This window comes from Zootoca vivipara, chromosome 14, assembly GCF_963506605.1.
Source record: "Zootoca vivipara chromosome 14, rZooViv1.1, whole genome shotgun sequence".
Classification (NCBI taxonomy): Eukaryota; Metazoa; Chordata; class Lepidosauria; order Squamata; family Lacertidae; genus Zootoca; species Zootoca vivipara.
Genome location: NC_083289.1, coordinates 47,427,146 through 47,452,037, shown reverse-complemented (window position 1 = coordinate 47,452,037; position 24,892 = coordinate 47,427,146). Strand labels below are relative to the sequence as shown.

Genomic DNA, 24,892 nt, shown 5'->3' with positions numbered 1-24,892 from the left:
GTGGTCCATGGGCCTTAGGTTGCCGACCCCTGCTCTAGACTGCAGGACTGGCTTGCCTAAGCACTTCATCCCCTGTAACCCCAAAGGCCAATCCTGGCTCACTAGCTCTATAAAGTCCCAGCCACAGAGTTTGCTTCTCGGCCTAAGCAACTTGTCTCTGATGTGGGGACAGGGAGCATAGGAAGCTTGCCCTATACCAGGTATAGGCAACCTTGGCTCTCCAGATGTTTTGGAACTACAACCCCCATGATCCCTGACCACTGACCCTGTTAGCTGGGGATCATGGGAGTTGTAGTTCCAAAACATCTGGAGAGCCAAGGTTGCCTACGCCTGCCCTATACTGAACCAGACCCATTGCTCCCATCTATATCAACCTTATCTACACTGGCTGGCAGTGGCTCCTCCAGGGTTTCAGGCAAGGGACAATCTCCAGCCTTACCTGGAGATGCCAGGGAGTGAACTGGGGACCTTCTGCATGCAAAGCAGATGTCCTACCACTGAGCCACGACCTCATTCCCTTAGGTTCTTGCTCTCTTGCTGCCGAACCTCCTGCTATCTCCCCCTGCTTCCTGCCTTGGAGCCTGAGACCCCTATCTCTCTTTTTAAAAAAAATCATTTCATTTATTCAAAATGCAGCCTTATTTGCTGATAAGGGTCCTTAAGTTGCGCCCAGGCAGGACAAAGATAGTCAAAACGACACCGGGGTTGAGTGCCAGAGAAAGAATTTAATTTCTTATTAATAAGAGACTCAAGGTGGTTAGTTCCATGACAAGAGTAAAGAAACACAAATTGCAAGGCTCTCTTATACCCTTCTTTTGGGCTCTTTCCCCCTCCTCTGTAAGAGTGCGCACGCACTTTGTCCTGTCCTTCTCATAAACACATGCTGACTAATGCTGCCCCGGTAGCATCTTCCAGCAGCCTTGAGTGCATAGACGCAAAGGCAAAGGTCAGAAACACTGAGGCAAAGGCAGGGGTAACATAAACAGGGCTATAGGGGACAATGGTGATTTACGCATCTTCCCCCCTCCTTCACATCGTCTATGCATATTGTCAATTACTGTCAAATTCATATCTCTGGGTGTAGACTGTAAACACATGCTGGCTCAACAAAGCCTTTAGCCTTCAGTTTACGCGTCAAACTCGCAACTTCCAGCAGCCTTGAGTAAGACTACGCGTCAGACATAGCCAGCCATCATCCAGCCTTGAGCTGGGCATCCTGTTCCTTTTGCTTTGCACTTTGACACACTTTGGTGCAGAGACACAGAGGCACTGAAAAGCATTTTAGGGAAAAAAGCATCCCAGGAATATGGGGCTAAGCCACACAGTCAGAATTCTACAATGCAGGCAATGCAAACTTATAGGATCCGATTTGGCTCAATAATACAATTAGCAAATCGCTCTCTACATATAAGGCTGCATTTTAGGTTCATTGGCCGGGACAACAGGGACTTCAACAACACACAAGAAAACAAAAACAGAAAACCCCCAACAAAACAAAATGAATCTAAGCACAGTGTTCTTTCATTCACATTCCTTGAAAAAAGACGGGTATTTGTCAGACTCCACCTCCCATCAGCCCCAGGCAGCACAGCCAATGGCCAGGGATAATGGGAGTTGTGGTCCAGCAATATCTGGAGAGCCACAAGTTCCCCATCCTTGCTTTAGATCAGCTAGATCTAAGCCTTGGGTCCCCAGATGTTGTTGGACTACAACTCCCATTATCCTTGACCACTGGTCCTGCTAGCTACGGATGATGGGTGTTGTAGTCCAACAAAATCAGGGGACCCAAGGTTGAGCAAAACTATTCTAGACGGTCAGATTGCCCCATCTACATAGTCAGCAAGAGCAAAATAGGGGAAAAGGGAGGGAGGGAGGGAAGGGGAAGTGACTCACCTAACTTTCCAAACAACTCCACTCCCAGGGCAGCATAGATGAAAAAGAGGAGCATAAAGAGTAGACCGAGATTCCCTACCTGGAAGAGAAGACAGTTAAAGAAGGGTCAGGCAAGTGGTGTGTGTGTGTGTGTGTGTGTGTGTGTGCAAGTAGAGAGGAACCATTGCATATCAAAGGCCAGTGTTTCTGGAGTTTCTGTCTCTTGGTCAGACTGAGCTTTCAGCTCCCGCACACAGTAGCTATGAGGAAAGGCAACTCTCTATCCAAACTAGACTGCGCCCTTGTTCCTCTGCCTTCTGGTTCACTGCAGAAAGCCACAAATGGCTGGCTTCCCACTGGGAACCATCAGCTGAAGAGATGGGCGGAGAGCCGGCTTGAAAACATGACTCTTTAGCAGTGGCACATGGCACATAAGGAGGGGAGGGGGAGATTTTCTTCCTGACACCGAGCATGCAAAGTCAGGGCGAAATCCGCCTTGGGCACAACTGTGTGCATTCTGAGCTTGAGGGAATAATAATAATAAAAGAATCAAAATTCAATCCTGAGAAAGTCTGCACCCAGCATAAATGATGCAAAGTATGCGTGTCATCTGATTTACATATATTAAGCTGCTGTGGTGGTCAGGGCAGGAGGGATAATGTATGCTCCACCCTCATTTCCAAGCTAGGGGTTGGGGAACTCCACATCAGGGGAGGCTTGGTGTTCATATAAAGGACTTGGGAGCCCTGGGAAAATTGGATTTCCCAGGGTCCCTGGAAACAGAGATGCAGCTTAGCAACATTCCAGCAGCTAGCCAGGAAAAGAGGCCTCCAGTGAGACCTTCACATGAAGCCGTTCCGAAAAGCACATCTCTTTCAATAGCATGGCTCCTCATTGGTTTAAATGTCTTGCAAGAATCCGATGACACATTTCAGTCAGTTTTTTGGGGGGCAGGGGAAAGCTTGAGAGAGATTTTTTTAAAAGAAAAAACCTGAGAGTAATCCAGTCTCTTTTTATCTGTGCATTGTTCATATTCTGAACCTAAACCCCACCACTAATCTGCATCCAGCCAGCCCATGACAATGCCATACCCCAAAGGGTTCTGGGTAAGCATTTTAACACAATAGTGGCATTTAAACCCATTGTTATGGAATCGCCGCAGAGCTTTCCAGTTCTGTGCTCATGGAAGTTCCTGGTCTATAGTTTTAGAAAATGCTGTTCGGGTTTTGTTCCCTCCCCCCCTTTTGGGGGGGAAAGACCCCACAAACCCACATTCCTGGAAGAAAAAAAATCAAAGCTGGTTCATTCAGGTGCTGGCAGGCTTACCTGCGGGAGGGCTTGGACCACCGTGTCCAGCAATGCCCGCATCCCTGTGGCCATTTTGAGCAGCTTCAGTACTAGAAGGGAAAACAAAGGGATCAACAAACAATGGAGCCTCCATTGTTCTTCAAGTGTACCTTAAAGAACAAGATGCCCTAGACAAACCATGGTGCAGGCCTGCTGCGTTCGTGCTCTGCTTGTAAACCACCCTGGGAATATCTAGCTGGTCCTTGTTGGGGATGGGGTGCTGGACCAGATGCCCCGGTTTTGGTCCTGCCCGGCAGGGCTCACTTTAAGTTCCCTAACAATTTCACTAAAAGTGAAGAAGGCTAATTCTGTCCGAGGAAATAACAGATGGGAGAGAACCACCTTGGACGCCAGGGCTGGGAGTCAGTGCTGTGCTATTTTCCTACCCAGGGCAACATGTTTATCAGTCAGGCAAAGCAGTCGTCTGAAAAGCTGCCTCCGGGGTACACCCTCTGACTGAGGACACGTCTCGTTGCTCTTTCCATTTCAGTTGTTGGGACTACAGCTCCCATCAGCCCCAGACAGAATAAGGCGAGCGGTCTGAGATCTGCCACCCCTGTTTTAGGGAGCTCGGTGGTTAAGCGAAGGAGCGTCTCCACCCCCACCGTTCTACCTGGCCACTGAGGTAAAGCGCCAAGGGCCTTCTCTCAGTTCCCTCGCTGCGAGAAGCCAAGCTACAGGGAACCAGGCAGAGGGCCTTCTCAGTAGTGGCACCCGCCCTGTGGAACGCCCTCCCACCAGATGTCAAAGAAAAAACAAACATCTACCAGACTTTTAGAAGACATCTGAACGCAGCCCTGTTTAGGGAAGCTTTTAAAGTTTAATGGATTATTGTATTTTAATGTTTGTTGGAAGAAAGGGTTGTCCTCTGACAAGTAGCCCTGGTAACCCTCCAGAAGCAGCTAGACTCCCAGCTCCCATCATCTCAGACCACTCGCCATATTCCGTCTGGGGCCATAGCTGCCAAGTACTCCGTTTTCCCCGGGAAACCCCCGTTTTTACTTACCTTTTCCCGGTGGTCCCCCATATCACTTTGTCTCCCGTTTTTCTCTGTTATTTTCTCCTGCTGGCGGCCATTTTTTTTCTTTCCGATTTGCCCTTCTATGGGCACCAAAAATGGCCACTGCCGGCTTCAAAAGTTGCATCCGCGCATGTCTGGAAGTGCATAGACGCGACTTCTGGTGTCGGCGGCGGCCATTTTTGGTGCCCATAGATGGGCGGAGCGACACCGGAAGTTGCGTCGACGCACTTCCTGACATGCGTACAAGTGACTTTTGAAGCCGGCGGCGGCCATTTTTGGTACCCAAAGAAGGGCAAAGCGACACCGGAAGTTACGTCGACGCAACTTCCGGTGTCACACGGCTGCCAGTCCCGGATTCTGCAGTCCGGGACTTGGAAGGTAAGTCTGGGGCTGATGGGAGTCGGAGCGCAGCAACAGCTGGAGGGCCGCAGCTGCCCCAACCCTGGAATAGACAGTACGGGGTGAAGGCGCCAATCCTTTACACGTGTACCTGGGAGTAAGTCCCATTAAACTCTGCAGGGCTTACACTGTAAACAGACCCTTGCTGGCTTTGTATACTCACAGGGGCACCTCACCAGATCCCAGATTTACCTCTAGCAATTCTGAGCACCCTCATGATGCGGATGATGGTGGGGTTGATGGGCAGCGCGGCGTTCATCTCAATCTCCTCCAGTGTGATGCCCATGATTGACAGCAGGACAATGGCAAGGTCCAGTTGGTTCCACCTAAGAGGGTAGGCATGTGGAGGTAGAATAGCAGGTGGTAATAAGAGTTGAGATTTGCAGAACTGGAAGGTAGATTTCTAGTCTTAATAAGCACCAAACACCTCGATGAATAGAAAGTTATGCCTATATAACATGGATGCAAACAAATACTGTATATACCTCATGCCTCTTTCTAACATCCCTTTCTATCTGGTTTTTTTCACTGGCATTTCTCTCCCTTCCTCTCTGTCATTCTTGCCAGGGTTCAGGGCCGTCTTAAGCGCCCCTGGCGCCCCTGGCGCCCCGTTTCCCAGCACGGTGGGTGGGTGGGTGGGCGGGCAGGCAGGCACAGCACGGTTGCCGTGGGCGCAGCTGTGCGGCGGACCGATGCAGCTTGCGGTGCCCTCCTGGTGGGCCGGCGCCGTGGTGCCCTGCGCCACCCAGCCTGGCCGTAGGGCCGTCCCTGCCAGGGGTCCAAATGAATTGCCCAAGGGGAGCTTTCAAAATTACCCCAAGGGCCACACAAAAATAGGCAGGGGGCAAATACAAGCAGCCCACTCCTGGTGTAAAACAAGCATCCCATTTTTCATCTAGTGGGTGGACTTTAGATGACCCCTGAGGTGCCTTTCAACCCTACGATTCTATGTTTCTATGACTTCATCAGCAACAATGTCAACCCAGACACTGAGGTCCTGCTCTGAGGGCCTTCTGGTGGTTCCCTCACTGTGAGAAGTGAAGTTACAGGGAACCAGGAAGAGGGCCTTCTCAGTGGTGGCACCCGCCCTGTGGAACGTCCTCCCATCAGATGTCAAGGAAATAAACAACTATCTGACTTTTAGAAGACATCTGAAGGCGGCCCTGTTTAGGGACGTTTTTAATGTTTGATGTTTTATCGTATTTTTTATATTCTGTTGGGAGCCACCCAGAGTGGCTGGGGCAATCCAGCCAGATGTGTGGGATATAAATAACAATTTAATAATATTATTAAACCAAACTGAATCCAAGACTGTGGGTTGGCTGTTTGCTCAAGCACTCATGTGTGCCAGTTGATGCCCATTCAACAAACAAAACTGCCCTATTTGTCCCCACCTGTACCCAATTTGGGCCACAGGCAATGCTTTGGAGCTTCCCCACCCCCCTCCAGTCCAGCATGGAATAATGCTTCTAACCTGTCTTTGAAGAATCTCCGAAACCCAAATGCTACCAGTTTCATCACAGCTTCAAACACAAAGACAATGGTGAAGACGTAGTTGCAGTATTTCAGTGCTTCATCCAGCGACTGCAAGGAATCAAAAGCAGGCGTTACAAAGGTGTTCTCTGCAATATTTAACTCCCCCCCCCACAGAATGCACATGGGCAACTAGTCCAGCGCTTTCCCCCTTGATCCTGCACAGGCCAAACTAGACGTTAGGGTCAATCAGGGGTGGAGAAGCTTTCTCATTCTCTTCTGGGCAGCCTTCCAGGGAGTCACATGCCAGTGCCTGCAGCACAAAGGTAAAATTCACTCAAGTTTCTCCACCCACTTTCGCTTCTGGCTCTGCGCACCCCTGGCATGTGGTCCCTGAAAAGTTGCTCAGAAGGTAAGGCGACCCTCAGGCTGAAAAGGTCTCCACACCCTCCTGTACTCTGACCGGCAGTAAGCACCCACTAAAAGAGTCTTGCTATCTGAAATACTTGCTGAAAGAGAGAGCCTGGGGATCCAGGTGGCGCTGTGGGTTAAACCACAGAGTCTAGGGTTTGCTGATCAGAAGGTCGGTGGTTCGAATCCCTGCAACAGGGTGAGCTCCTGTTGTTCGGTCCCAGCTCCTGCCCACCTAGCAATTCGAAAGCACATCAAAGTGCAAGTAGATAAATAGGGACCGCTCCGGCGGGAAGGTAAACGGCGTTTCCATGCGCTGCTCTGGTTCACCAGAAGCAGTTTTGTCATGCTGGCCACATGACCCGGAAGCTGTCTGCGGACAAACGCCGGCTCCCTCGGCCTATAGAGCGAGATGAGCGCCGCAACCCCAGAGTCGGACACGACTGGACCTGATGGTCAGGGACCCCTTTACCTTTACCTAAAAGAGTCTTGCTATCTGAAATACTTGCTGAACGAGAGAGCCTGGGAATTGGGATTTTCTGCATGCAAAGGAAGTGCTCTAGCACTCAAGAAAGGCATGTTGTCCTTGAAGAATTGTTGTAAACCGGTCAAAACGTTAGCAGGATTACAGTAAATTCAGCCGTATAAAATAAGTAGAGATAAAATGAGAAAGAGGGGGAATACATGGAGTAATTAAAAGGTAACTAAAAGGAACCATGGGAGGGCAGGGCAGGGAAGTCAATGATTGATGTATTGTTGTATTGGTTAATGTATAAATGTGGGGAAAAGAATTATAAAATTAAAGGAAGGAAGGAAGGAAGGAAGGAAGGAAGGAAGGAAGGAAGGAAGATAGGTGTGTTGTCCTTACCTTGGGTTGGTTGAAATGCTCCATTGACATGGTGATGACATTGACCCCAATGATGAAGGTGATGAAAAGGTCTAGGTAGTGACTGGTGCAGAGCATGTGAATGTACTTCCGGGCAGGCGAGTAGTCAGCATAGTATGGCCTCCGCTGGGCTTCTGCAGAAAGAGGCAATGGAATACAAAGCCATTAGCGCTGTCCTCTGTATTTTGGGGTGCAAGGCATGCTGGCAGGGACAGCCACATGATTTCCCTGCAGGTGGGTGTATTCAATGACTCAAATGCCTTTTTTTAAAGAGAGAGAGAGGGATACAGCTGAGAGTTTCAGGGAGAAATGGAATGTCTCAAGCCCACCATGTAAGGGATGCAAGGAACAGCAAAGTATTTTGGAGAAATACGCCACCCACAAAGAAATTAAGCATGCTTCTGTCATACTCCAGAATTATTGCATAGGGAGAGAAGGCTTCAGGGTTGCCCTGTTCAAAAATCACAGGTTGGTGCAAATCTTCTGAGATCTTTCTTCTGTGTTGTTATTTAAAAATAAAATAAAATAAAATAAAATAAAAACACAGATCTTATTGTGAAGTTTGCTTCTTGTTCTGGTTTTACGAAGAGACACTCTGCCAAATAAAAAAATACATAGCAATTGCCTTGCTGGATTCATGAAGGATAAGACTATCAAGAGCTACTACCGGTAGTCACGATGGCTGTATGCTACCTCCAGGATCAGAAAGCAAAATTCTTCTGAATCTCAGCTGTAGGGGATTATGAACAGAAGGGTACTATTGTGCTCATGTTCTGATTGTGAGCTTCCCATGGGCATCTTTGGAGGTTTGCAAAAGGGCTTTTAAACAGCACTGTACTGCACTTTGAAGTCCCAAATCAGGATTACGATTTTTACTGTATTTACTCATATCAAATGCTCACCTTTTTTTGGCCAAATTACGTTGCAAAAAATAAGGTGTGCATTAGTTTCGATGGCACATTTCCATTCAGCAGCAAATACCTTTTTGGGTTTCAAGGTTCTGAAAATTAAGGTGCACATTAGAACCGATGGCGCATTAGACTTGAGTAAATACAGTACTTAAAATGCCTGCTGAAAAAAAAAAGTATTCATGATGTGCAAGAACAAAAACAGGGAAAGGGGCCTGTTTGATCTCAGCCAGGAGGGAGTTGCACAGAGCTGGGACTTCAATACAGAATTCATGTCTCCTGGTGAATACGAGTCATGTATCTGAGTCATAGGAGAACCACTACAAGGGGTGCAGCATATTTTTCTGTGGATGTATGTCCTGATGCAGAATCTTTTTTATATAATGATTTTTTTTAATGTTCGACTTCGTATGCTTAAAAAACATTTTATGATCAATACTGGGTTTTTCTTTGTGGCTTTTATTAAGAACTCAAGAAGAGCCTGCTAGATCAGGCCAAAGGCTCATCTAGTTAAGAAATCACAGTGGCCAACTAGATGCCATGTGAGAAACCCACAATCAGGGCCTCATTGCAAGAGCAACTTTCCCCTCCTGTGGTTTCCAGAAGTAATGCTGCCTATGGAGCCAGAGCATAGCCTCAATAGCCTTCTCCTGGTTTTCTACAATCCTTTTTAATAGCCACCCATGCCTGGAAGATGCCCAGAGAACATTGCCATTGGGGGGCATCTAAATGTTGTTGATAATAAAGAAATATTATGGATCTTGAGAGCTGGAAGATGCAGAGGCAGCCAAACATATAAAGAAAAACAATGAGGCATTAGACTCAAATTGGGCCATTATAAGAACTGTAAGAACTGGGGCCTGAGTTTACTGTTTTCCTCTTCCCTCTTCTTTGCTTTTTCCTTTTGTATCTTTTTGCTCAGAAGGATGACACTGCCATCTTTTTCTTTAATGATCTGCAAACCATTTCTGGGAACATTTTCAGCTAAAGAGCAAAAGTAAAGATTCTTTCAAGAAACAAGCAAGCTCCTTGAGCTGCCCTTGCGGCTGTTTGTAAGGCTGTGGTCCCCGGCCCTTGACCTTTCGAGTGCTTTCCAGCTGACGTTAATGCTGCAGATTGTTTTGCTGATGCAAAAGACAACCGGATCAGAATGTACCAGCTTAAATAATCAGATCAAAAGGAAACCAGATTGGCTGGTGACCCTTCAGCCATTAATCTCCCCCAGTCCTCTCTTGATGGCTAAAAAGGACATTTCATATGTCTTTTGACCAGGGTCACCCACATTTCTCCCAGCCAAGCAATCTGAAAGCAAAGTAGAAAGCAAATGTTTTTTTTTCTTTCTGGCTGGGTGGATTCTAGCTCTCAACGTTATTTGCGAGAGTCTCATAAATCTGCTCAAAGCAGACAGGAGGACTGTGTGCTGCTAGCATGGCTAATCCTACCGGCCTCCGTGTCAAAAGCAAGGCTTTGGATGTTTATGTAAAAACAGGAGTGCAGGGAGGACCACATGGCTGAAATAGCTTTTCTTGTGCATCATGCAAAGACCAAAACAAAGACAGGTGACAACGACTGAACTCTATTAACGCACCAGTTTCCAAAAGCCCGATAAAGGAAGAATCATCACTTGTGAGTACTGTCCAAATACGGACAATCTCGAAGCCCAGTCCCGTGAGCTGCATACCTGAATTATAGTGATGGCTCTCAAACTTTCTCATTTTGGAGACCCTTTTGCTGAACTTCTGCCAATGGAATCCTGGGTATGACAAAGATTCTGGGTAGTTCTAACAAAGGGGCGGGGAAATGTGTGAGTGTCTGGAGGCAGTTGGAGGATGGATGGCGGCTAACAGATTGAGGTTGAATCCTGACAAGACAGAAGTACTGTTCTTGGGGGATAGCAGGCGGGCAGGTGTGGAGGACTCCTTGGTCCTGAATGGGGTAACTGTGTCCCTGAAGGACCAGGTGCGCAGCCTGGGAGTCATTTTGGACTCACAGCTGTCCAAAGAGGTTCAGGTCAATTCTATGTCCAGGGCAGCTGTTTACCAGCTCCATCTGGTACGCAGGCTGAGACTCTACCTGCCCACAGACTGTCTTGCTAGAGTGGTGCATGCTCTGGTTATCTCCCACTTGAACTACTGCAATGCACTTTACGTGGGCCTACCTTTGAAGGTGAGCCGGAAACTGCAATTAATCCAGAATGCGGCGGCTAGACTGGTGACTGGGAGCGGCCACCAAGACCACGTAACACCGGTTTTGAAAGACCTACATTGGCTCCCAGTACGTTTCCAAGCACAATTCAAAGTGTTGGTGCTGACCTTTAAAGCCCTAAACGACCTCAGTCCAGTATACCTGAAGGAGCGTCTCCACCTCCATCGTTCTGCCCGGACACTGAGGTCCAGCGCCGAGGGCCTTCACTCACTGCGAGAAGCAAAGCTACAGGTAACCAGGCAGAGGGCCTTCTCGGTAGTGGCACCTGCCCTGTGGAACGCCCTCCCACCAGATGTCAAAGAGATAAACAACTACCAGACCTTTAGGAGACATCTGAAGGCAGCCCTGTTTAGGGAAGCTTTTAATGTTTAATAGAGTACAGTATTGTAATGTCTGTTGGAAGCAGCCCAGAGTGGCTGGGGAAACCCAGCCAGATGGGCAGGGTATAATAATAATAATAATAATAATAATAATAATAATAATAATAATAATAATAATAAAATGCAGGCTCAGGGACCAAAAGGAGCTCTCGAAGCCATAGCTCAGAAGATGATAGGCTGGCCACCTCTGTTGAACCAGTGGCACTGGAGGAAGAGGTGCCCCCAAAAGCATGACTAGGCGTGAGCTAGACAAATGAGGGGGATATGAATTGAGATTCCTAGAGTCTGCACTCTTGAAGCCTACATCTCCAGCCCCCACATCCCTAGGAACTGTCATCCTTCATGAGTCTGGGAAAAATTACCTGAAAGGAGAAGGAGAAGGTGCAAGAATCCAAGCTAGATGCTTTCCTCCTTTAAAAGAGTCTGCTCCTCAAGGAAGGTGTGGAGCATGGGAAGGGTGATCTGACTTTGGAGGAATAAAAGGCTTCAATCCAGTCCTAGGTTTTCCTGGAGCACAATGCTTATTTGGAGCTCTCCATGGTGCTGAAACCACTGGGCTGCTTTGGACCCTGTAGGCTTCTTGCCATCATCTGCTGCCTTGGATACTGACCCTTGCTTGTTTGGCACAATGTACTTGCTTCTGGCTCAACTAGACTGACAACCCAATTGCAAACCCTGACCAGTGGAGCCTGGTCCTTGCAGAGGCCTGACACCAGGCCTGTTGGAGTCCTTACTGTTGTCCTTTATGAACTGAGACGGGTTCCTAAAACACATTCTAAGGCTGCACCCCACAAGTGAAATGCTGGTTGTGGTGCTCAGGCTAGTTGCCCAGCATGATTTACCACACATGATGAGTTCCTGAGAAGGTATCCTAGTCACTGGCTCAGAAGAGCAGTGGGTAGGGAACCTGTGTCCATCCAGAAATTGCTGGACCCCATCTCCCATCAGTCTCACCCAGCAGTCCTGGGAGATAGGAGTTGTAGTCTTGAAGGGCCACAGGTTCACCACTCTTGCTGGAGACTTATGAAGCAAAGTCACAATCGAAATGGCACAGTGTGCAGATATGCTACAGTAATTCAGTAAGGGGGCTAGGAAGCTCAGGTTGACATCTCAGGTGGGTTTGAGAAGACAGAGTGAAAGGAAGCTCTTGGAATACCTTCAGTGCACGGGTGAAAGAAAGGAGGAGTCCTTTCAACTTAGAGACGCATACATAGTAGCACCCTGACAACACTGGAAGTGACATGCAACAAGGTGCTCATGCTCTGTCCGACAACGCATGCAACGTCCCTTAGAAGAGATGCCAATTCATGCACGGCGCAAAGGTGAGGACGCACAGGGGTGTGCCACAGCGGCGGCAGCAATGGCCGGGGAATGGTGGGCTTGACTTCACTCTTTGTTATTGTGGTTTGGGACCAAGGCATAGCCCCACAGAAGCCAAAGCACACACTGCTGCACAAACATATACGAGGCAAGTCTGGACTACGTATGTTTCCTTGATGTGCTCCTGCTTCCCTTGGGGTCATGAAGCTCCAGGACAGGTCTCACCAACAGCTCAATGTGTGAGATTCTGCACACAGCAGGGGCCCAGGAGTGTTGGGGTTGGGGAGAAGAAGTCCTCTCGGAAAAGGAAACTCTGCTGCACTCATTTCATAACTTAAAATAAACCGAGTCACTGACAAGAGACCATCCCATGCCATACCAGCGAGAGGTTTAATCTGGGCACACAGATAAATTCCCCACCTCCCTGCTTAATACTTTAGAGACTGAGAACTTTCTGTATGCAGTTAATTTCTAGATTTCTCCAGGGGATGCATTCATTCCAATAGTCCTTCGGCAGCTCCTTCTGAAGGTTTGAATTGGTTTGTAAGGGTGGGGGGGGGAGGGATAACACTTGCCAGCCTGGCATGCCAAGGACAAAAGTGGGTTGGAACAACACAACAGGCTCCTCAACTCCAAATGCCCACCTTTGACGTCACTAGCTAGATAAAGGTGGGGAAAACTGGTTTGGGGGATGACGACAGACAGATGGCTGGTCAAGGCGAGCAAGTGGAAAATTTGCTAGCTATGTAGGATTCTGCTGATTTTGAACTGCACTCCTTCCCTCTGTCCATGGCTTCTCAATCGTCATGATGCTCCTCTGCCCCTGAGACCTGTTCTGAAAACTTCTGACTCCCGAGAAGGAAGCGGCCATGGGTGAGCCTTCTTCCCACTTGGACTGGTTTTGTTGATTCAGCTGCAGCCTCTTTCCCCGTCCAGTTAAAAGCGCCAAGTGACACATGACTAGGCCAAGCCCAGCTCAGTTCTGCTGCAACTCACAGATATGACCACTGGCCACGGACACACACTCACAGATCCACCACAAGCCACAGAGAAGGAGTCGCGCGCCAGATCTTTCTGAGTCTGCCGTCTTTTTTTTTTTTTGCTAAGAAGTCACCTGTAGAAAACCAAAGCAAGACCACCCAAACCCTTCATGATAGAAAAAAATGGGAGGAACCTCCTCCACCATGATTTCAGTCCTTCGTTACGGTGGGAGGGGGAGGATATGTTTAGATCAGGGGTGGGACCAAACACTACACATCCTTACCTGGTCCTTGAGACTCAGCCCAGGTGATACACCTCACCCTCCTACTCCATGCCCTCCTTGAGTCTTACGTTTCTTGCTTGCTTAAAAGGAGGGTGGAAGCGTGTGCAGGAACCTCTGAGTGGCCAGAATGTGACCTGTGATGCTAAGGTAAGCGTTGTCTCCATTGCCCCACTAACATGCAACCCCCAGAAAGTTGCCTACAACTACCATATTGGCCCAAATATAAGCCACACTTTTATTTCCAAATTCCAACTATGAAAAGTTAAAAGTGCGACTTATATTTGGAACCGAGTGCGGTGCGCCCGCCTCCTGGCACTACCGCCATGAGTGGGGGAATGGGGTGGTGGTGGCCGGCTTCGGCTTGAGGAGATAGTGCCGAGAGGTGGTAGTGCTGGGGGGCGGGCATGCAGTGCGCTCAGAACTGAGCACCGGCCACCCCCTTGCCCAGGGCGGTGGTGCTAGGAGGCGGGCCACACCGCAAATAAGCCTTCTGTTTTAAAGGTGCGCCTTATTTGCGGGTATGTCTTATATCCGGGCCAATATGGCAAATGTGGCCCTCAGCTGAAAAACACCAGTTGTAAAAAAATATTGTGACATACTAACAACTATGACAGTGATAAATAATGTAAACGAGTTGGGAAAATTAAGGATGCAAAATGATGTCAGTTTGTAATAGATAGGCAATATAAAAAAGGCTATTGATTTATGTACATTCGTGGTTAGAAGTATATTGCACAAGGAACTGACAGGAAGTGGTTTTTTCCTTTTTTTGTTAATTTTTTCTCTTCCCCCCCTATTTGATTTTACTTGATAAATATTTGATATATTAAGGGTTTACGTTACAGGAAGATACTACTCAGCAAGAAATAATAATAATGGGAAATTAATATATATATGAATGCTGTACAGTCATAACTCGGTTTAAGTACGCCTCGGTTTGAGTATTTTCAGTTTAAGTCTCCGCGGACCCGTCTGGAACGGATTAATCCACTTTCCATTACTTCAATGGGAAAGTTCACTTCAGGTTAAGTACGCTTCAGGTTAAGTACAGACTTCCGGAACCCATTGTGTTTGTAAACTGAGGTACCACTGTATGTGTATCTTGGATTATGGAAAATGTGGATATACATTATATTATTTGAAAATTGAATAAAAATGAATAATAAAAAATAATAATGAGAAACACCAGTTGTGTGGTCTCTGCTGAGGAGCTTCCCTTAGCGTTACTGCTAGGCAGACTATTTCAACCAGAGAAGCCATGGATTCATAAGAGGCTGTGCCCTGTAACACACCAGGATGTTGCTTTGAGAAACACCCTGAGATAAAGCATAGAATCATAGAATCATAGAGTTGGAAGAGACCACAAGGGCCATCCAGTCCAACCCCCTGCCAAGCAGGAAACACCATCAAAGCATTCTTGACATACGCCTGTCAAGCCTCTGCTTAAAGACCTCCAAAGAAGGAGACTCCACCACACTCCTTGGTAGCAAATTCCACTGCCGAACAGCTCTTACTGTCAGGAAGTTCTTCCTAATGTTGAGGTGGAATCTTCTTTCTTGAAGTTTGAATCCATTCCTCCGTGTCTGCTTCTCTGGAGCAGCAGAAAACAATCTTTCTCCCTCCTCCACATGACATCCTTTCATATATTTGAACATGGCTATCATATCACCCCTTAACCTTCTCTTCTCCAGGCTAAACATACCCAGCTCCCTAAGCCGCTCCTCATAAACAGGTTGGTGTGACCTGAGACATGAGGCCCCTGCTGCAAAGATCTTTGTGGAATTCCTTCCACTCAATCATTCTTATTTAGATGTTCCTGCTGTGCTTTAATTTTAACACCACACTGCCTTGATTATATGCTCCTTCTGTTCTCACTGCCTTGCGTGGCTGTTTAACATTGCCCAGCCTTGATTTTTTGCCTATGCTTCTATGGAGTCGTTTCAATTCATGCTATTATTCTGCCGGTGCTCTTACTTTTTCCAATATCTGCCAATAAGCCATTTAAGCGACTTTGGTTGCAGTTGTGGGTCTATGGAGCTTATCGCAGGCTCTGCTTCTATAGCCCAGTGGATTGCAAAGGCGCAAATCCTAAAACCCAGATTAACGGTGCCGTTTCCTGACCCCAGTGTAAACAAGGAGTCCAGCCCAGAATCCCCCAAACGCAAAACCTTGAGCTTGCTCTGATCACAGCTACTTACGACCACATGGCAGCTAAATAATATTTAGGGCAGACATGCAGCTATGTAGGGCAGAAAATAAAAAGACAAGGAAGAAACAGACCAAAAGCAGGTGTTCCTGCCTTCAATCCCCACCCCCACCCCCAGGGATGGACCATATTGAGCTTCAAGCATCTTGGGCACTTAAGAAACTGGAGTGGAGGGAGCAGGTGGGAGTTTGTGAGACATTTCCAAAATTGAGGGAGGCAGGAAAGATGCCCGAGGAAGATTCGAGGAAGATTCATGTCCTCGGGCCACCTACAAGAAATCGTTGCAGGGAGCTCAAGATGGAGAACAGAACTGGAATGGAAAAGTAAAGCTTTTCTCTGCACTTTCGGGAGGGCAGATCTCAGAGCATCCCACACTTTGTGGCGCTCTTGCCCTTTCTGAACTCATCTTGCAGCTGGCCCCAGACGCCCGTCCTCTGGGAGCGGAGGCAGAGCCGATTCTCATGGATTTACAAAGGAAATGTTTACGAAGCACTTAATATCGACTTCGCTGCTATTGGGGGGTGGGGGGTGGAGAAAGCCTGGGAGATTGCGATGGAGAGAGGCATGTGAACTAGCATACCCTCCCTCTCTCAGAAAAAATATGTTGAGGAACGCTCTCTAAAGATTAGCAGCCGAAGTGGTGGTAAAAGCATCAAGGGCTGCCTGTGCCGAACATTTACATTGGTTTTTATATTTTCATAGATATCAGCATTCCTTCCAGCAGTGGCTGGAGGGCTGGTGTAGGAAAAATGGTGCTGTTTGTCTGGCTTCGGTTTGCTTGGCTGGAAAATGGCAAAATTCAGCAAAGGGGAAGTCTGTAGGTGTTCAACACCCCCCTACCTGTGCCACCCCCTCTGCCTTTGACTCAATTTGCTATTGAAAGAGAGAGGGGGGAGAGAGAGAGAGAGAGAAGGAGGGGGAAGAGGATCATGGGAATATCTTTTGGCTTCCCCACCTACTCTGCCCAGAAGGCTGCCAGTCCAATCTAGAATCCCACCCCCCCCCCACCGGTGGGATAGCTGAATGTGCATCTCTTCTAAAGGGATTTCGCCTTTGGGCTCTTTCTCCTCGACCCCCCAAGCTGGGAGTCTTCCGCACTACCCCCGGCCCCCACGCTCTGCCATTCCCAACCCCCACCCCATGCAGCGTCTGTGTGGCATGCGGGGACCATGCACCGGGACCCTCCAAAGAAAGAAAGAAAGAAAGAAAGAAAAGATCAGCTAGTGGATCTGTTTTCCTTTTTTAAAAAAACGTACCATAGGGAATCCCATCGATGTGCCTTAAATAACATTGGTGATGCTTTAAGTCCCAGGGTTAGGGGCAACAGGACACCATTGGGAATCAGAAACAAGGTGTGAGAGAGAGACAGACACAGAGAGAGAGACGTGTGGCTGGGGAACCCACTGGAGATTTGGGTGGGTGCGTTCAATGTAGCGTCCTAAACCGTGCCTGAAGGAACCTGCCAGCAACTTCACCCAGAATTGAGGTTCCTGTCCTCAGAATTCATACATAGCAAAGCAACTTGGACCTTTCGTTCATCAAGGACCCTCCTATCCCTGATCCTCTAGCTCAGTACTGTGTCCACTGACTAGCAGCGGCTCCCCAAAATCTCAGGTAGGTGTCTTTCCCAGCCCAGATTCGGAGGATTGAAACTGGGACCCTCTGAATGTAAGGCATGTGCTTCACACTCAACTATGTCCTTTTCCTTAACCATAAAGTAAGATTCTAGACCTCATCGTTCTAAACGAAGGGGTAGTTCGTAGGTAGCCTGCCATACACTATTGGCTCATCTAGGTCAGTGAGGTCCACACCATCTCCCCGCAACCTGCTGGCCGTCCAGGCACTGCTGGACTACAATTCCCATCGTCCTCGACCATTGGCCATGCTGGCTGGTGCTGTTGGGAGTTGTAGTCCCCGTTGCAGTCCTGGATATTTGGGTAAGCCGTGCCGAGTGCGCAATAGGAGCCAATGGGAGGGGAACGGGGGAAAGGTCACCTCTGACTCTTAAAGCATCTCCAAAAAAATTGGAATGGGAAGGGGGAAAAAGAGCGAGAGAGCGAGAGCGTCTTCTTCTGTCCCGTTGTCAAACCAAAGCAAACAAAAAAAGGAATCCGGGGGCAAAAGATATCTTGCTTTGGAAGCAGGCAAGGCTCAGAAAGATTGTGATTTGTACCGCTGTCTACCGACCAGACATGTATATCGCCTTACTCCTGCGCTTTTTCTCCAGCCTGCGGAGCCGCTTCTCCTCGCGCCGCCGGGCCTCTTCCGCTTCCTGGTGCTGCCGGCACTTGTGGAAGTTCTCCACCACCACCCCGACAAACATGTTGAGCACGAAGAAGCTGACGATGAGGAGGAAGGAGATGAAGTAGAGGAGCATCCAAGGGTTGTGGTTCTGGCTGGGCTGGCGGCGGAGGTGGGAAGGAAGCAGGGAGACAGAGAGAGAGACAGAGCAATGTGGGATGAGCACGTGAAGGTTCAATGGACCCACCATCAGGGAAGAGTGTAGTATAAGGCAGTGTTTCTCCAACTCGATGGCGTTGGACTACAATGCCCATCATCCCTGACCATTGGTCCTGTTGGCCAGGGATGATGGGAGTTATAGTCCACCAATAGCTGGTAACCCAAGTTGGAGAAACACTAGCATAAGGCCACACCACACATTTCTTGCCAACTGATTTTTTTTATTGAGTTTCAATTTTTTTTATATACAAATGAACAACAGATTAATTCAAATTTAAAACAAATTTAAAGTTGACTTCCCGCCCCGGCTTTCAAGATGTTTTTTTTCTCCCTCTTTGGCTTCTCTTTCCCCCCACTACTCAAAATAATTTAACATTTTGTTGTTAATTTCCCATCCTTTCTCAGTTTCCATGGGCTGTGCATGTTTCAATTCCTGCTTAGACTTTCGTTTAACAAAAATATTTCCCCAGTTATTCAAGTAGTTATTCTTCCTTTATCGATCCACACCGCAATGTTAAATCATATTTCTTCCAATACATCTTATTCATCTTGCCTTTATGATTTCACAATGCAATAGTAATGATGATGATAATAATAATAATTTATTTATACCCCACCCATCTGTATTTTGGAAATGTACATTAAGTTTCCCCCCCTTTAGAGAGTGGGGCCCTAAACTAGAGCTTGTTTAGCTTATAAGTATATCCGGCACTGCAGAACCTAACAGAATAGGAGGGGGAATATTCCCCCCCCCTGCTTCCAGCATCTCCAGAAGCAGGGAGACAGGCAGACACAGAAGCTGCACAGTTGAGAGAGGAGCTACCCAGCGTTGAGATAGTAACTAGGAAACCAGAAGGGAGGGAGCAGCTGGGTGATATATCAATCGAGTGGGGGGGAAGCCCCCTCCCTCCCCCCCAAACTCGGAGGTCTGATCATGTCAGAGAACAAAGGAGAAGAAGTGGGGGGGGGGTAAGAGAGGAGTCAGTGAGCAACCGCTATGCTTGCAGAGAGTTGTGTGTCTGTGCTTGCAAGGTTTAAAAATCACAATGAGGTGAATCAGAAGTCAAAGTATGTGTAATGTTAGATGATATGTGGTAAGTTAGTGTCCATGGTTTGTTTATGGTGTTTTCTGTTTTGTTTATGTTTTATGTAATTTTTTTGTAATACAGAACTTTTTAAACAAACAAACAAACAAACAAACAAACAAACAATACTGCATATGCCAAGCATGAAAGGATGGATATGCAAAGCCCTTTAAAGCTCTCTCCCAATAACAGCGTTACGATCTTTAGCTTCTACCTGCTGGTCGATGCCAACTGCATCCAATCCGTCATACATGATGTTCACCCAGCCGTCTTTGGAGGAGAGGACGAACAAGGACATTAGGGCCTGTGGAAGAAAAGGAGACAAACCAGTGAAACCAGTTCTCCTTTGGCTATTCACTTTTCAGCAATGGCTCAGGGCATGCCATAGAAAGCTACCTCCGTTTCCTAAGAGTCAAAACAGCTGGTAATAATAACTGTAGAAGTAATAAAGTCGCCAGCCACAGAATGGAGACGCAGCTTGGAAATCAACATAAAGGCTGTGTTCATGGACGTCCATTTCTTCATTATCTAACAGATATTCCAGAGTAACTAGCAAGGAAATACCTCGGTCCTGCAATCACATTTCACACTATTATATACAAAACTCTCTCTCTTTTTGCATAATTTATTAAGAAATTATTTGTAACTGTCTTGTGTTTTGATCTCTATGAAGTGGAAGATTGCTATTTTTTTTTAAAAAAAAAATGAACACAAGCATTGAATTAATTGTATTGACATATGTTTTGGAATAATTCATTGTTTCTATTCGAACTGCTAGGTTGTCAGGAGCAGGGACCAAGCAACGGGAGCTCACCCCGTCACGGGGATTCAAACCGCTGACCTTCTGATCGGCAAGCCCTAGGCCACCTGCGTCCCTTTTCCACCGTGGTGTAGGACAGTGTACAGTATATGCATGGCAATGCATATTGTTGTTGTTGTTGTTTAGTCGTTTAGTCGTGTCCGACTCTTCGTGACCCCATGGACAGGCACTCCTGTTTTGCACTGCCTCCCGCAGTTTGGTCAAACTCATGTTGGTAGCTTCGAGAACACTGTCCAACCATCTCGTCCTCTGTCGTCCCCTTCTCCTAGTGCCCTCAATCTTTCCCAACATCAGGGTCTTTTCCAAGGATTCTTCTCTTCTCATGAGGTGGCCAAAGTATTGGAGCCTCAGCTTCACGCATATATGGCACTTTAAATATATACAGGTTGGGGACCTTGAAGCATAACGAGAAAGAATACGACTCTCCCTGGTGGTGCAGCAATAAAACTGCTAGCACATTTGCAAAGCTAAGCAGGGTTTGGTTTGGTTTCAAATTGGATGGGAACCCACGTGTTGAGATTCCTGCATTGGTGTCCTTTCAAACTCTACATTTCTATGATGAGTATGGAGAGTCAACACTATGTTTGGCTAACAAGATGTGTACAGGTGGAAGGCAAAGGTCAGTTTGCCTGGTGGTAAAAGCACGGTCTTCTATCTTCTCCTTACCTGCCCCAAGTTGTCGAAGTTGTACTTCCGCCGGACCCACCTGTAGTGGGCATTTCTGCAGTCGGTCTTGGTGGAGATGTTTCGGATGTCCAACCCCTCACAATGGTAGAATTTGCCTTTAAACAGCTGGGTTGAGGAGGACAAATAAAAACAAAAACCAGGGGGAGAGAGAGAGAGATTATGAGTCTTGCTTTATATTTTTATGAATGTGTGGGTTATAAATTCATAACAAATCGAGAGAAGTGTTGGTACACACACACACACACACACACACACACACACACACACACACACACACACAAAATATTGCCAGGTCAAAAAATATGAAATTGTTATAATATGGACTTCAAACCAGTTTTGGACAATATATCAATATATCACCCAGCCTTAGTTCAGGTATATAAATATCTTAAAGAAAATGGTTTCAGTTTCTCTCCATTTCTCATGCTTCCAGTCAAGTTCAGATCTCCACATTTTTTGTGTTAGTTTTTTTTAAATAAAAAAACATCCTTAGAATCCACGCCCCAATTTAGGGCACATTTTTCTGAAAGTATACTTTTTTTTTGCATGCAATCTGCCTAATATACATCTTTTTTTTATTTGCAAACATTTCCCCCTAACACCATGCATTTTTGGGATGCCGTTTTCACTAACACATACATTTGTATGCAGATTTGTGCACGCTCTTGGGCTGAAGATTAACATTGCAAAATTCAGAGGAGCGCACGCTTCGAAGGACAGTCACGTGTTGGTTCCACAGTTGTTTCAGGAAGTGAAAATAGGTGAAGTTTGCATTTAAATATGAATTTCTCCCCAACCCCTAGCTCTAGATGACTTAAGTTGCTGGGACAAGCTGGCTGCTGGAGTGGATGGGAGCTAGAAAATCTTTACTAGGGGTTTGCTGAGCCAACGAGAGAGGAAAACTGTTACCTGTACTCCTAAGATGCCAAAGATGATGAAGAAGGCACAGCAGATGAGCACGATGTTGCCGATAGGCCTGAGAGAGGATATCAGAGTCTCCACAACAAGTTTCAGTCCCGGCGCCCTGCTGATGACTCTGACAAAGAAGATAACCAATGTCAAATTTAGACAAATTCATGGAGGTTAAAGCTACTAATGACTACGGGACATGAAGGCCATGTTCAGGGGTCAGCAACCTTTTTCAGCCGTGGACTGGTCCACCGTCCCTCAGACCATGAGGTGGGCCGGACTATATTTTTTTGGGGGGGGAAATGAACAAATTCCTATGCCCCACAAATAACCCAGAGATGCATTTAAAACAAAAGCATGCATTCTGCTCATGTAAAAACACCAGGCAGGCCCCACAAATAACCCAGAGATGCATTTTAAATAAAATGAGTTTAATTACATTCTACTCATGTAAAAACACGCTGATTCTCAGACCGCCCGTGGGCCGGATTGAGAAGGCGATTGGGCCGCATCCGGCCCCCGGGCCTTAGGTTGCCTACCCCTGGTCATGTTCTTCCTCCAGCGTCCGAGGCATCCAATGAACAGAAAAAAGAAAGGACTTCTTCAATGCAGGACACAGTTAAAACTGTGGAACTCACTGCCACAGGAGGCAGGGGTGGCCACCAACCTAGGCAGCTTTGAAAGTGGGTTAGACAAAATAATGGGAGAATGGCTACTAGTCTTGATGACTGTGTTTTACCTCCACTGTCAGGGGCACTGATGCTTCTGAAGACCAGCTGCTGAAGACCCTCCACCCATGCTTTATTCAAACCTCTGCTGTTGTTCAAAACCAGGCACCCCCAAACTCGGCCCTCCAGATGTTTGGGGGCTACAACTCCCACCATCCCTAGCTAACCTTTGTTAAAAAACCAGAGGCCTTCTTACTTGGGATAACGGGAGATGATATACCTAGGAAGGATGTTACTTTCTTTTTGTATGCCACAACAGCAGCAAGAATTCTCCCTGCAAAGAATTGGAAGAAAGAAGAAATACCAACAGTGGATGAATGGCAGAAGAAGTTGATAGAATATATGGAACTGTCTGAACTGACCGGGAGACTCCGAGATCGAAGTGAAGCAGAGGTGGAAGACTGGAAGTAATTCAAAATTTATATAAAGAATAAGCATATAATAGATTAGAACTAGTGAGGGAGATAAAACAGAGGTTGTAGATAATACAATGGCGTAAAATAAGTATTGTTAGAAGTTGATGATAAATTAAGTAAGAAGAAAGATTTGGAGAGAATATAAAAGGTTAAGATGTAAAAGATATAGAAATAAGGTAATATTAAGAAATAACTAGAATTATATAAGATTTAGAGTTTACTATGGTGCTGGAGGAGACTCTTGAGAGTCCCATGGACTGCAAGAAGATCAAACCTATCCATTCTTAAGGAAATCAGCCCTGAGTGCTCACTGGAAGGACAGATCGTGAAGCTGAGGCTCCAATACTTTGGCCACCTCATGAGAAGAGAAGATTCCCTGGAAAAGACCCTGATGTTGGGAAAGATGGAGGGCACTAGGAGAAGGGGACGACAGAGGACGAGATGGTTGGACAGTGTTCTTGAAGCTACGAACATGAGTTTGACCAAACTGCGGGAGGCAGTGGAAGACAGGAGTGCCTGGCGTGCTATGGTCCATGGGGTCACGAAGAGTCGGACACGACTAAACGACTAAACAACAACAACAACTGAAGAAATGTAAAGAATTGCAGAAGGAGGAGGAATGAGGAAGTCAACAGATTAGCAACAAGGGTTATAAGCTTGAATTTTTGTTTTTACATTTTTTTGTATTTTTTTGTATTTTTTGTGTTTTGTATGTTTTTAAAATGTTTTTTTAATTGTTTGAAAAAATCTTAATAAATATATTACAAAAAAAGAAGAAGGAAAAGAACAGTCCTGTCTTGATGTGGAACCGCAGACCTAAGCAGAGAGCAGACAAGAATTCCCCAAGCGGGTGATCTCCCTCCCTCCCCAGGCTTATGGCTCAATAGTTAACCAAAACACACATCTCCTTTTGCTCCACTTCAGACACTGGAAGGGTCATCTGATTTCAGCTCTTGCCAAGATGCTAAATTGCTGCTCGGTGGGATCGAGCGGGAAGCGTCAGCTCCGAGTTCCCAGAGCGTTCCGTGCTGTGGTTCAAATGCAAATCCTGCTCAGAGCCAATATGACTCCTCACCATAGCTGCCAAGTTATCCCTTTTTTAAAGGGATTTTCCATTATGCTGAATAGGCTTCCTCGCGAGAAAAGGGAAAACTTGGCAGCTATGCTCCTCACCTGCTATCTCCGCCGCCCCCACCCGCACTGCTCCATGGCTGACACGCCACATGCTGGGGTCATGTCTGCCCCTCCTGGAACAACTGTGAGGTTCTGCCATTTGACATGTCATTTAGATGACGGGGCCGTCGGCCCGATATGCGCCGTGCAAGCAAGGAGAAGGCGTTTATCGTGCGGGGCTGATAATGCTCAGCGCTCCAAACAAGTCCAACCTTTCTGCTTGCACGGGAAGGTTAATTGTATGGGTAGCGGTTGGAACCTGACCTGATTCAGGTTTCTCGGCAGGAACGTGCGCGCATCAAGCCGCAAAGAAGAGCATTTGCTCATTTGGGCAGGATTGCATTTGCACAGTTAAAGCTAGTGTGCTGGCTGCGCTCCTTCCTTGAGAATCTAACCTCAAGGTTAGAGTACTGCAATGCGTTATACGTAGGGGTGCCTCTGAAGACGGTTCGGAAACTTCAGCTGGTGCAGAATTCAGCGGCCAGGTTGCTCCCTGAAGCAAGACAGTTTGAGCATATTACACCGATCCTGGTCCGACTGCACTGGCTACAGATTAGTTTCCAGACCCAATTCAAAGTGTTGTTTTTTACCTATAAAGCCTTAAACGGCTCAGGACTGCAACACCTCAAGGCCTTTGGTTGATCCAATTTACACCCAATGCCTTTTTAAAATGTGTTTTTCTTTGGGGGGGGCTATTGGTTTTTGTTTTTTAATAGCTATTTTTGCATAGCTGCCAAGTTTCCCATTTTCCCCGGGAAATCCCCGTTTTCCCAGCTGTTTTTTTGTTTTTCCCTGGTTTATTCTGGCGCGACGGCCATTTTGGAACTGGGTGGAGCATGCTCAGAAGCGACTTTTGATGCTGCTCTGCCCAGTTCCAAAATGGCTGCAGTGCGACTTCTGGCGCGACGGCCATTTTGGAACT

The 24,892-nt window shown here is 47.0% G+C and overlaps 1 protein-coding gene across 3 annotated transcripts in view; it reads right to left on the bottom strand.

Moving 5' to 3' along the window:
* CACNA1H (calcium voltage-gated channel subunit alpha1 H) overlaps window positions 1–24,892 on the bottom strand; it is a 172,502-nt gene that overhangs the window by 20,466 nt on the left and 127,144 nt on the right. For all 3 annotated transcript variants that reach the window (XM_035130681.2, XM_060282381.1, XM_060282380.1), the window contains 9 exons: window positions 21,654–21,780; window positions 20,724–20,849; window positions 19,452–19,541; window positions 17,901–18,093; window positions 7,392–7,543; window positions 6,114–6,223; window positions 4,832–4,965; window positions 3,199–3,269; window positions 1,894–1,972 (listed from right to left, as the gene is read on the bottom strand). In XM_035130681.2, the coding sequence (XP_034986572.2) occupies window positions 1,894–1,972; window positions 3,199–3,269; window positions 4,832–4,965; window positions 6,114–6,223; window positions 7,392–7,543; window positions 17,901–18,093; window positions 19,452–19,541; window positions 20,724–20,849; window positions 21,654–21,780 (1,082 nt within the window). The remainder of the gene's footprint in view (window positions 1–1,893; window positions 1,973–3,198; window positions 3,270–4,831; window positions 4,966–6,113; window positions 6,224–7,391; window positions 7,544–17,900; window positions 18,094–19,451; window positions 19,542–20,723; window positions 20,850–21,653; window positions 21,781–24,892) is intronic.